Below are 12,405 nucleotides of genomic sequence, written 5' to 3'. Positions count from 1 at the left end.
CTGATGGCAATCGGGGCCGGCCTTGACTAGGTATCCACAGCCCTTTATTTAGGCATATCAGAGGGCCACTCACTCCTCTGTAGGGCCCCGAGGGGCCCTCTGATAAGGCTGAGCAGAGAGCCGCATCTACCAGTCTCACTCCCAGACCTCCTGAGAGCTTGCACTGTCCACCTGAGAGCCTGTACTGTACCACAGGAGAGCCCGCACTGTACCACCCGACAACCAGGACTGACCACCTGGAGCCAGGGCCAGACTAACATGGGGGTGGAGCTCCCGCTCCAGGCATGCCCCTGCAAATAGGCCAGGATCATCTATTCAGGCATCCCCGAGAGGCGTTTTGATAAGCCTGAGCAGAGAGCCATATATGCTGCGGCCACAGTCGCAGCCGCCAGTCTCACTCCCGTACCACCTGGAGCCTGCACTGACCACCTGGAGCCCGCACTGACCACGAGACCCCGCACTGACCACATGAGAGCTCGCACTGACCCCCTTAAACCCCGCACAGCTCTCCTGAGACCCTGGAGGCATCAGGTCACAAACCCAGAGCAACACTGAGTATGTAGCTTCATATTATTCTGCATTGCTTTACAATGTATTCCTGGGATTGGTAGTTCTCTATAGCTAATATTATTCTGCAGTGCTTTACAATGTATTGCTGAGATTTGTAGTCCTCTATAGTTAGTGGTATTATGCATTGCTCTGTAATGCAATACTGGGATTTGTATTCCTTTATAGTTAGAGGTATTATTTTGCATTGGTGTATAATTTATTGCTTGGATTTGTAGCCCTATATAGCTGGTGGAATTCTCCATTTCTGTGTAATGTATTACTGGGATTTGTAGTCCTCTATAGTTGGCAGTATTCTGCATTGCTGTATATTGTATTTCTAACATGTGTAGTCCCTCTACAGCTTGGAGTCAGTGACAGAACTACCAGGGTCACAGCTGCCACCGGGCCCTGGTGCTCAACCACTGACTCCAAGCTGTAGAGAGACTACAAATCACAGCCCGGACAGGAGGAAGAGGGCCCCGGTGACCGTCACCATTTCCATAAAAAGGCCCACCATAGTCCTCAGCATTAGATCCGTGATGCTCTTAATCCGGCCCTGCATGCCATGATAACTGACTGATCAATTGCAGAATTAAACAGTTCAAAAGATATTTTGCTGTAAAATTACCGCTCGGAACTACAAAGACAATATTGGCCAAACAAGGCAATCAGCATTCCTAGGCAGACTGCAACTGCATGCAGGTAATCGTAAAACCCATATATGACATGGGGCTTTAGGGTCTGGCCTCTGACAGCAAGGCTGGGAAGGAAAGGGTGGATGATCGACGTCATCCAGCTCAGAAATTAGGTATAGGTCATTGTGAATACAGGGACTTTAGTGCACACTGTGAGGTGCTCAAAACATACAATGACATTCAAACAGATAGTCTCTTAAAAGCAGAGGAGTCTGTACAATTGTGAAATATTTAAGGCAAGGTTGGAATTTCACCTTGGAAAAGATGTAAGGTGAACAGCAGTGAATTCTTAACTCTTCTGATGGGTTTTGGTGAAAGGCACTTTATAAACATTCCCCAAAAAGGTCAAAACTTCTTGCAAAAAAACTAAGCATGTTCTCAAAAAAACCTACAAGTTTAAAAACAGTTTATTTTATGTGTTTAATTCATTGCAATAAAAGATAAATAAATATGTACATCCTTTCACATAAATATATTAGCATTGATCGATAGAGTTCTTTATTTTAATTCCCTCCCCAGAGCGCCATAAGGTTCTCACCTTAGGCAAAGATTCCTCCAATCGTGGACGCTGTGATAATTATAAGGATTATACAGCAGATCATAATCATTATCTTCTTCTGCAGCATGCAAAAGGCCAGACAGGAGGGAATATTTTAGAGAAATAAAATGGATTTGATTAAAAAAAAGGAATAAATAAATGTAAAAAGATAAGTTTTGTATAAGATTTGTATGATTTGGGCATGGCTACATTGATCATTTCCTCATCCTGCAAGAACTAAACAAAAATCTACCAAAATTAACTCAAGGAACTTAAATTACTGCATGGAAATCTCAACACTGGAGAAGACTTGAGTGATTCTGCTCATCCATGCATGCATGATGGAAACAATCCGGAATCAAGATGTTCTAATGACTTGAAGTAAGCTAAAAATGATAAACTTTCTGGGCTGGAACAATATAGAGTAACAGAGTACTGTTCCCTCCAATGCAGGCCATGCAACAAAAGGCCTAAGAATTAGCAGGTGATCTCTGCTAAAGTGGAGGTTCAGCCAATCTAAACTCTGGTCCTTCACAAGAGATTATAGGACCACATTGCCTGCTTTTCTTTGAGTAATGCAACCGAACTGCAAAAGGCTGGGGCAACATTTTCTCCAAGAAAGGTACACATTTCAACACTTCATTACATCTGATTTATCCATCACAGCCAGGCTGTAGACAAGGCTTTAGGTCAACATTTAAATATGTTCGCACTTTAAAGGTTCATTTGAAACATCCAGTGTGATAATATAAGGCAGGGCAGTGAAAAACATGGTTCTCTTATCTATTGTGCTCACTGAGAAATGGTAACATTTTCTTGGATGCTCTATTGTATATCTGGCTATGGAATGACCAACATAGCATTGCCCTCATCATACTTAAAGGGGATTTTCATTTGGGGATAGAAGTAGGAAATCTACTGAAATGCTCCCCAGCTGCTGATCAGTATGAGTTTCCCTGCTAAGAAGTCCCCTAATCTACTGTTTTAACAGTGATTGCTTCTGGAAAGCCAAAGCTTTCCAATGTGGCTCAAACAAAAAGTCCCAGTTCGACCTTGAATTTCATTAGGATTCTGGGGCTGACTCAAGCTAAGGAGCTAAGGAGCTGAGCTAAGGAGCTCCAGGAGCAGTCAATTACAGGAATTCTAAGAACAGAAGCCCTTCCAGTCAGCAGATGGGTGCAATGTAGCTCAGTTTTCCACATGTATCCTAATTGCCGGAAACCTCTTTAAAGCAGACCTACGTGCAAATGTTAACATAAAGCTATCTCCGTCCTTGATGGGATGGATCAATAAAGTGCAATAGAAGGGCTAAAATTATCTTTTACTCATGAAATTTGGCTTAATGCTCCCTCTAATAATGGTCACATGACTAGGTCTTTGCTGGAAGAGAGAACAAATAGCTCTGCTTCTCTTTTTCTGCAGAGATCATATGATCTTCTGCTTTTACTTGGTGGAAGCATTTTCTCCATTATAGATATTTTGGCCCTTTATTACTCTATATATTTATCCACACCATCAATATCTGACAAAGCACCAAGTTAACATCTAACTATTGGTCTGCTTTAGGTCAATTTATGTGTCTCTTAGAAAAGTCAAGCAAGAAAAAAGAGAGGTTCCTTCATTATCTTTAGGTTGGTTTATATTACAGTATTTACAAATGTACAAAAAGCACTTCGGGACTACGGTCTATGTATGCGGGAACAGGTACAGGGGAACCACATACATTCACCTCCTCTCTCCTTTTCCTGTGGATAAAAATAGAAAGCAGCTTGTGTTGCCATTACCCTGATACTCTGTGGGCAGCACTTCCATTGTAACATATATTTGATATGATGGCACATTTTAAACATCAATCGGTTTAGGAGGCTTCCAAAACCATAACCTTTCCAATAGATACCCCTCTTAAGTGATGCCACTTCCAAGCTCTAGAGCAATGAAAACCTGCTGAAGCTTAATGAGGTCACGTTTACAAGAGTAATCTCATGTAAAAAGCTAACCAACAATTCTTCAGCACAAAAATGTCAATAATTAATTTTCTGTCAACTAACCATATGACGACTGATTGTTTCACATAAATAGAACCAGTTAACCTGGTCCATTTACCCTTTTAACCTGAGAGATAAACTAGGAGGTATTCAGAATGCTGGCCATAAAAAAAGCAGAAGCAAGTCAAACTTCAAATACAGGTTGGACCGGTATGATGTAACTTGTAACAATCACCCTACTTATCTATGCAAAAGTTCTCATACCAGGATATAATGGAAATGTTTCAACCATTTATGTACTGTTGTGTGTCTACAAGCTATATCTAGCAGCAGCTGTGTATTCATGGCTTTCTGGGCCATTATGGAAGGCTCTGTAGGGAAACCTACAAAATCTAGCACCAGAGTGTCTTATTAAAAGGTAGCCATGTTAAATACTTACATTCAAACCCCCTACCCAACCCACCCCCCCAAAAAAATCGGTTAATTTCCAGTTTGGGAGGCAAGATGCAAATCATTGCTTTATGCTTTGTGCATCCAAAACTGCTGGTTTATAGGAGCCACATATGTAAAGGACAGTTCCAGATGAAAAGGCATAAAGTAGTATAAGGGGTGAGAATCTCCATCAGGAGTTTTTGTTGTCAGTGTCGCATTGAAGAAGATATCCCCTCACATCCTGCACCAGGGATGTAACAGGAAGTGAAAAAACATCCCTCCAAGGTTGGGAAAGATTCCCTCTTAGACAGTTGTCACAACTAGGGATGCACCGTTACCGTTTTTTCAGTATCGAGTACCGATAATTTGCTTTCGTGACTCACTGATACGGAGTACCGATACTGGTGCTTCTGCTGGCATGGAGCCAGCTTCCCAGGCAATCGGTAAGGCGGGCGGCTGGTAATGACATGACTCCTGGCTTCCTGATTGCTTTCCAGTCAGCAGATGGGTGCAATGTAGCTCAGTTTTCCACATGTATCCTAATTGCCGGAAACCTCTTTAAAGCAGACCTACGTGCAAATGTTAACATAAAGCTATCTCCGTCCTTGATGGGATGGATCAATAAAGTGCAATAGAAGGGCTAAAATTATCTTTTACTCATGAAATTTGGCTTAATGCTCCCTCTAATAATGGTCACATGACTAGGTCTTTGCTGGAAGAGAGAACAAATAGCTCTGCTTCTCTTTTTCTGCAGAGATCATATGATCTTCTGCTTTTACTTGGTGGAAGCATTTTCTCCATTATAGATATTTTGGCCCTTTATTACTCTATATATTTATCCACACCATCAATATCTGACAAAGCACCAAGTTAACATCTAACTATTGGTCTGCTTTAGGTCAATTTATGTGTCTCTTAGAAAAGTCAAGCAAGAAAAAAGAGAGGTTCCTTCATTATCTTTAGGTTGGTTTATATTACAGTATTTACAAATGTACAAAAAGCACTTCGGGACTACGGTCTATGTATGCGGGAACAGGTACAGGGGAACCACATACATTCACCTCCTCTCTCCTTTTCCTGTGGATAAAAATAGAAAGCAGCTTGTGTTGCCATTACCCTGATACTCTGTGGGCAGCACTTCCATTGTAACATATATTTGATATGATGGCACATTTTAAACATCAATCGGTTTAGGAGGCTTCCAAAACCATAACCTTTCCAATAGATACCCCTCTTAAGTGATGCCACTTCCAAGCTCTAGAGCAATGAAAACCTGCTGAAGCTTAATGAGGTCACGTTTACAAGAGTAATCTCATGTAAAAAGCTAACCAACAATTCTTCAGCACAAAAATGTCAATAATTAATTTTCTGTCAACTAACCATATGACGACTGATTGTTTCACATAAATAGAACCAGTTAACCTGGTCCATTTACCCTTTTAACCTGAGAGATAAACTAGGAGGTATTCAGAATGCTGGCCATAAAAAAAGCAGAAGCAAGTCAAACTTCAAATACAGGTTGGACCGGTATGATGTAACTTGTAACAATCACCCTACTTATCTATGCAAAAGTTCTCATACCAGGATATAATGGAAATGTTTCAACCATTTATGTACTGTTGTGTGTCTACAAGCTATATCTAGCAGCAGCTGTGTATTCATGGCTTTCTGGGCCATTATGGAAGGCTCTGTAGGGAAACCTACAAAATCTAGCACCAGAGTGTCTTATTAAAAGGTAGCCATGTTAAATACTTACATTCAAACCCCCTACCCAACCCACCCCCCCAAAAAAATCGGTTAATTTCCAGTTTGGGAGGCAAGATGCAAATCATTGCTTTATGCTTTGTGCATCCAAAACTGCTGGTTTATAGGAGCCACATATGTAAAGGACAGTTCCAGATGAAAAGGCATAAAGTAGTATAAGGGGTGAGAATCTCCATCAGGAGTTTTTGTTGTCAGTGTCGCATTGAAGAAGATATCCCCTCACATCCTGCACCAGGGATGTAACAGGAAGTGAAAAAACATCCCTCCAAGGTTGGGAAAGATTCCCTCTTAGACAGTTGTCACAACTAGGGATGCACCGTTACCGTTTTTTCAGTATCGAGTACCGATAATTTGCTTTCGTGACTCACTGATACGGAGTACCGATACTGGTGCTTCTGCTGGCATGGAGCCAGCTTCCCAGGCAATCGGTAAGGCGGGCGGCTGGTAATGACATGACTCCTGGCTTCCTGATTGCCCGGGAAGCCGGCTCCATGTTCCCCTATGACACTGATGTCTCCAATGCAAGACTTCCACTCTATTCCTGTTCGAGACAATGGTAACCAGGACAAATAGAGCGGATGAATCTCACCAGCAGGGACAAAGATGGCAATAAAACCTGACAGGGGTTCTAATTCTTCCTAAAAATACAATTAAAAAAAGTTTTGGCTTTCGATGCACTTGTGTATAACAGAACCAAAACTGAAAAATGCAGGCATTGCCCCAATTTACCAATCAATGAGGACCTGTTTTTGTCTAACCTGAACTAATAATATGGCAGCTGTAATTTGACCGCTATGGCAATGGCAAGCTTTTTTCATAGTGTTTATGAGGACATCTGTTATGTGGCTGGCCAAAGGGTAACGCCAGAAGAAAGCTTAAACAATATCCCGGGGGATCTGAGAGCTGCCCAAATTGATCATAGGAACAATCTGGTTCCATTAGTCAGTTTTCCACTGCAGGTTAAAAAGTAAAAGGCACAGTTTGATTAACACAGATGGTACATGAAGGCCAGTTTTCTTTAACATAAGCCATTACATCTTCTTTTTTACATAGTTACATAGTATTTGAGGTTGAATAAAGACATTAGTCCATCAAGTCCAACCTATTAGGATCTCATTCTAGGAGTACCTGTACCCCTGTATATTACCTGTACCCCTGTATATTACGGTCCCTTAAGAAATCGTCCAAAAGTTTCTTGAACAATTCCACATTATTTGCTGAAATCACCGCCTGTGGCAGTGAGTTCCAGACCCTAACTGATCTTACTGTGAAGAACCCCCTTCGCCCCTTGTGCTGGAATTTTTTTTCCACCAATTTTAGGTGATGGCCTCTAGTTTTTGTAACGGAGTTAATTTTAAACAGTTTATCGCTAATGTTGCTTTTAGAAAGGTCTCACATGATTTGGTGTATTGTACTCCCTTGAAAGGATGACTTTTTGGCTGCAATTGGTTACCACCCTTTGCACATGTGCACTGCCCTTTCTGCCTGCTTATTAAATATTAAGAATCAAGTCAAGAAAAAATTTATACCTCCCATCTGTTTCGATTTGGCACAACAGTTCTGATTTTTCAAAAGAAGAGCCATTTAGAAGAAACAGTCCTAAATAAGAGTGTGGCTGGACAGGAATGAGGATGAGGTGGAGTGCAGGTTTTGGTTTCAGACATATGTGGAGGTGTAGATACGAAGATGGCAATAGTACTCAAGATTATTTTACAAATATAAGTCTTTCTTAACCTTATATACATTTAAAAAGCTTCTTCTTAAAAAAAATAGCATACATCAATCTTGTCCCTTCTCTTGCTTTTAAAATTGTAACAGGATTGTGTAGATGCATAGGTAGTGCAAACAGTCAATAAAAGAATGTGAGACCATAGTTCCAAGGGAGACATTATTGGGTGAGGTCTTCAGGAAGCAAAAGGTATGTTCTTCTACAGGAAAAGTTGGGCAATGGTACAGGAGAAGGCTGGAGGAGATAACTAGGATCTGGACTAGGCATCATGGATGGAGTGGTACGCTGGAGAACAGACAAAAGCAGTAATTACAAGATGGTTATAGCCAATGTCATTAACAAAATAGCCACCTGATATGTAGCATTGAGGTCTAACAGGGATATTCACAAAAGGGTGAAGAGTTTGGGGAAGGCAGGAGAAGTGAAGAATCTAGGACAACATAGCTGAACTTAAAGGAGAACTATGGGGTCAGTGTTTTTCCCCATAGTTCTCCTTAGGGTAACGGGAGGACACAAACTAGCGTCCTCCCGTTACCCTAAGCTCAGTATACCGCGAGCTACAGCTTGCGGTATACTGAGACGCCGCAGCCGGAGCGGATCATGACTTAACTGACGGGATCCGCCCAGCTGCGTGAGTGACAGCTGGCTCTGCCTATCCAGAGGTATGTGTTCGCTCACCTCCCGATCTACTGAGCCGACCTGTGACAGTCTCATTGTCACAGGTCGGCTAGAAATATGAGGTGAGTGGAAATCCCTCATCTCATAGTTCCCCTTTAAAAGTGAGCTGAATGGGAGAATTTTTCCAAATCAGCTATTTTGGTCTAGACTGTTCACTTCTGCTTTCTCCAAACTCTTCACCCTTTAGTGAATAAACCTGTAAGTATTTTCTCATTGGAGGATTAAGCCGAAATGAGCATGTTTAATAAATAATATCACTTCCTACAACATACTTCATAGTATCTATGCTAGCAGTGAGATGGTCCCTGCCTAGCCAGTTTTCACACCCGCAGTTTACATGCAGAACAGTGGTGCAGTGGTTATCGCTTCTGCCTTGCAGCACTGTGGGTTCCTGGTTTGATTCCTGGCCAGGTCACTATCTGCAAGGAGTTTGCATGTTCTCTCTCTGCTTGCCTGGGTTTCCTCTGGGTACTCCGGTTTCCTCCCACACTCCAAGGGCATGCTGGCTGGTTAATTGACTCCTTTCTAAATTGGCCCTGCATGTATGAATGTGAGATAGGGACCTTACATTTTATTGTAGGCTCCTTGAGGACAGGGACTGGTGCACTAGTCTCCAGTGTATATTCATTAACTCCCAGTGACCATTCACCAGTGTATATGCATTAAACCCCAGTGACCAGTCTCCAGTGTACATGCATTAACCCTCAGTGACCAGTCTCCAGCTTATGTGCATTAACAGTTTACATGCATTTAACCCTTAGTGACCCATCTCTAACATATATTCCTTAACCCTCAGTGACCAGTCTCCAGCATATGTGTAATAACCCCCAGTGATCCAGTCTACAGCATATGTGCATTAACCCTCAGTGACCAGTCGCCGACATATGTGTATTAACAAAGTCTATTTACCAGCATGTGTGTTAACTAGCCTCCCAACACATGTGACAGTGTATAGTTAAATGATGAAACTGCTCACTGCTACAAAAAACTCTATGTCACTGAGCAGTTTAATGACGTCACAGCTGTAGCAGGACACCAATATACTGCAGTTCTTGATAGGTGCTCCACTATTCCCAGATGCTGCTTTTACACTTCATTTATGAATGGCCATCCACTGGGTTGTGGGATGTACGTCTTTAATGTCTTGCTGGCCACAATCTGTAGATTAACAATCTCCTGTATGATGCTCTGTGCTAAAAGCAATATGAGTTCATGTTTCCTCTTTCACAGGTACCAGCTGATACACAGTATGTGGCTACTTTCATGCCAAGACATTACTAGCTACCAGTCCCCACTAGCAATCTAGATTCAAGCCCTATATGTCCAATATTTATGTAAATAGCACATTTGATATAGAAATATAGTTAAGTTATCCAACACATGCTGGTGATGCTAAATTTTGGCAGGGACTCATTTGCCATTAAATAAATGATTAGCTCCCGTCATCCAGTGGGATAAATTAGGGATAAATGATTAGCTCCCCTCATCCTGCCATTGCCTTTAGGGCAGTTTCTACACAACCTGAAATGAATGAAGTGTTGAGAGAGCATGTCTCTGCTGCTCAGCCACAAAACTAGAGTTATCATTAAAAGCATTCACTAATTCCATACTACATATAGAATGCTTTTGGCATCCATTGCCACTCTACCCTTTCTCTTGTGCTTCTGTGACACTGTATCACAGCTGGAAACACTTCCAAGAAAAATCCCCGCTCTGCCAAATTGTGTTTATGCTAAATAATTTATGCCTCAACATTTTAACTGTACAAGCAAACGAGTATCTATGACAAAACCCTTTTTTCCTACTTTTTATTAAAGTAGGGATAGGCTGAAACCCCCTGTCCATTTTTTTTTAACTGTCTGTCCCATTGGGGTATAATTACCTTCACTTCATGTAAAAGGCTATATCTCCTAAGGGAAATTTCCTTTTAGTTTGTTATCACCAGAACAAGTATTCCCATGAGAAGATTCCCCTTCCTGTTCTAGTGTTGACTTTTTTGGATTTTCTCTCATTTTCAGCCATGATGACGATGGTTACCAGGAGAAATAGTGAGGTTAAACCTCACCAGTGGGGACATAGATGTAGATAAAGTCTATAAAAATGAATAGACACTTCTGTGTTTTATCCAGACAAAAAAAAACAATAATACATTTTTTTTTAAAAAGGATTTAAAAACACTTTGGTCCTAAGGACCAAAACATAAATATATTGTAGATTAGCTGTCATCATATGTGGTGACTGCATTAGATTTCTTTTTTTTTCCTTTTTGGAGGGTAAGAACATGTTCTGCAAGTACAGAAAAATAACTCTTTATCTTGCCTGTAATCCGGTATCCTTGTATCTTATCCAGTGGCGGACTTAGGGAACAAAGGGCCCCGGTGCAAGATTTTTTTTCGGGCCCCCCCGCACCAGGTACTCCCCCCCCCCCTAGCGGGTGTCATTTTGCATTGCTGCAATGCAGAATGGGACCTGCTTTATAGCACTACAAATATCAGCTGTACTTCATACAGCATGTTCATCAATTGGGCTACAAAACATAATTATTTTATTTAATAACTTACCTTCACCTCTTCAGGCTGTTTTCTGGTGGGGGAGGCTGCAGAAAAACACACCATTGTGTGTGTCAGAGTCTCAGACACAGCATCCGTGTGTTCAGGCGGCTGCTTGCCGAGGCCCAGGGCTGCCCTGTGAAGTGCCTGCCGGCTTTTTTTATTCTCGCCTCCCTCTTCAGGCCGCACCGGCGGTAGGTCCCCCCCTGATCTTATCAGCCTTCCCAGCTATATTCTGTGAAGTAAAGGACACCACTTCCCTATGTAATGGAGGTAAGGTCCAAATCAGAAGAGTAACCTAGGGTGACAATGCTGCTCCTCCACAGATACAGTACAATGAGTGGCTGTTGTCACTCTAGGACAGGAAATGTGTGGACGTATAAAGGAAAAATTGTCATTATAAAAAATAGTCACCACATCTAAGGACAGGTAAGCTGCAAATTATTTTTTTTTGTTTTTGGGTTTAGATACTCTAAGTTATTTAGTTGTCTTGATTTTCCCACACTAAACTTTTAACTAATTCCTGAGGGTCTTGTGGCAGGGCTTTTAGGATTAACAAGTATGTTAGCAAGACTCTTAACTGTTTTTAAAGAGTTTTCTACTTACAAGTGCATATCCCCAGATGATGGTCTCATTTTTTTAGTCCAACAGATAAGCCAATAATCAGAGCCACGATCGCTAGCAGGATAATTACCACCACAATAATTATGATCATTTTCTAGGGAAGGGAACATCAAGGAGAAGGATCAAGTACAACAAGCAAATCGTACAATACAGTCATGTCTTTGTCTTATAGATGTCACATGTCAGTCCAAAGTAAGCACATTACATCGTTCCTGATCAAATATAACCTAAAGCGGACCTGGTGTTTTGCTGTTGACACAAGTTATAGAGGAGGATAGAGAAGGGATGAGATGGAACATAATTTAGTTAGATATAACATTTTTATGAGTATATCTTTTAGATGAATCTTTCCACCCCCCAAGAATGTAAAAAAAAAAAACTTCAAATCTGCGCCATCAGATGTGCTCTTCCTTTCTGATAAAGATTTAGGACTAATAAGAGCTGTTACCAATATGTTTGAATTTTTGTCAAGTCAGCAGCTAAACCCTCATCTTGATCTCTACCATCTCTCAGCCGCAGATTTATGTAGAAAGCAGCGACACGTGAGTGTCACCAGAAGGGTAGAGTTGTCTTTGGTGTGCTCTCTGAAATCCACAAACTTGCTTCACTTCACTAGGCTGTACAAGAGGCAAGATGGCAGCTCCCAATAGGAACATAACTGGGCCTCCACAGACAGACTGCAGCAGAGATTTTGTCCCATGACGATGCACTGGTTATTTGTTAAGTTCATATTCAGAAAAGGTTTCTGTAAACATTAGCAAAGGGATGCTTTTGGGTGGACCTGAACCCAAAAAGTGAAGATTCGCTAACTCACAGGGAACATCTAGAAATGTTTATTTTAATCTAAACAGTACTCTAAAAA

General features: G+C 41.4%; 1 protein-coding gene across 1 annotated transcript in view; it reads right to left on the bottom strand.

The window, feature by feature from the left end:
* Positions 1–11,537: 11,537 nt before the first annotated feature.
* STX3 (syntaxin 3) overlaps positions 11,538–12,405 on the bottom strand; it is a 50,957-nt gene continuing 50,089 nt past the window's right edge. The window contains exon 10 of the mRNA XM_018569664.1: positions 11,538–11,637. Within this exon, the coding sequence (XP_018425166.1) occupies positions 11,551–11,637 (87 nt within the window). The 3' untranslated portion in view covers positions 11,538–11,550. The remainder of the gene's footprint in view (positions 11,638–12,405) is intronic.

The sequence above is a fragment of the Nanorana parkeri genome, unplaced genomic scaffold, assembly GCF_000935625.1.
Source record: "Nanorana parkeri isolate BGI_ZX_2015 unplaced genomic scaffold, ASM93562v1 scaffold1376, whole genome shotgun sequence".
NCBI classification, from domain to species: Eukaryota; Metazoa; Chordata; class Amphibia; order Anura; family Dicroglossidae; genus Nanorana; species Nanorana parkeri.
Note: the sequence above shows the minus strand (reverse complement) of the source record. Positions and strands in the feature narration are given on the sequence as shown.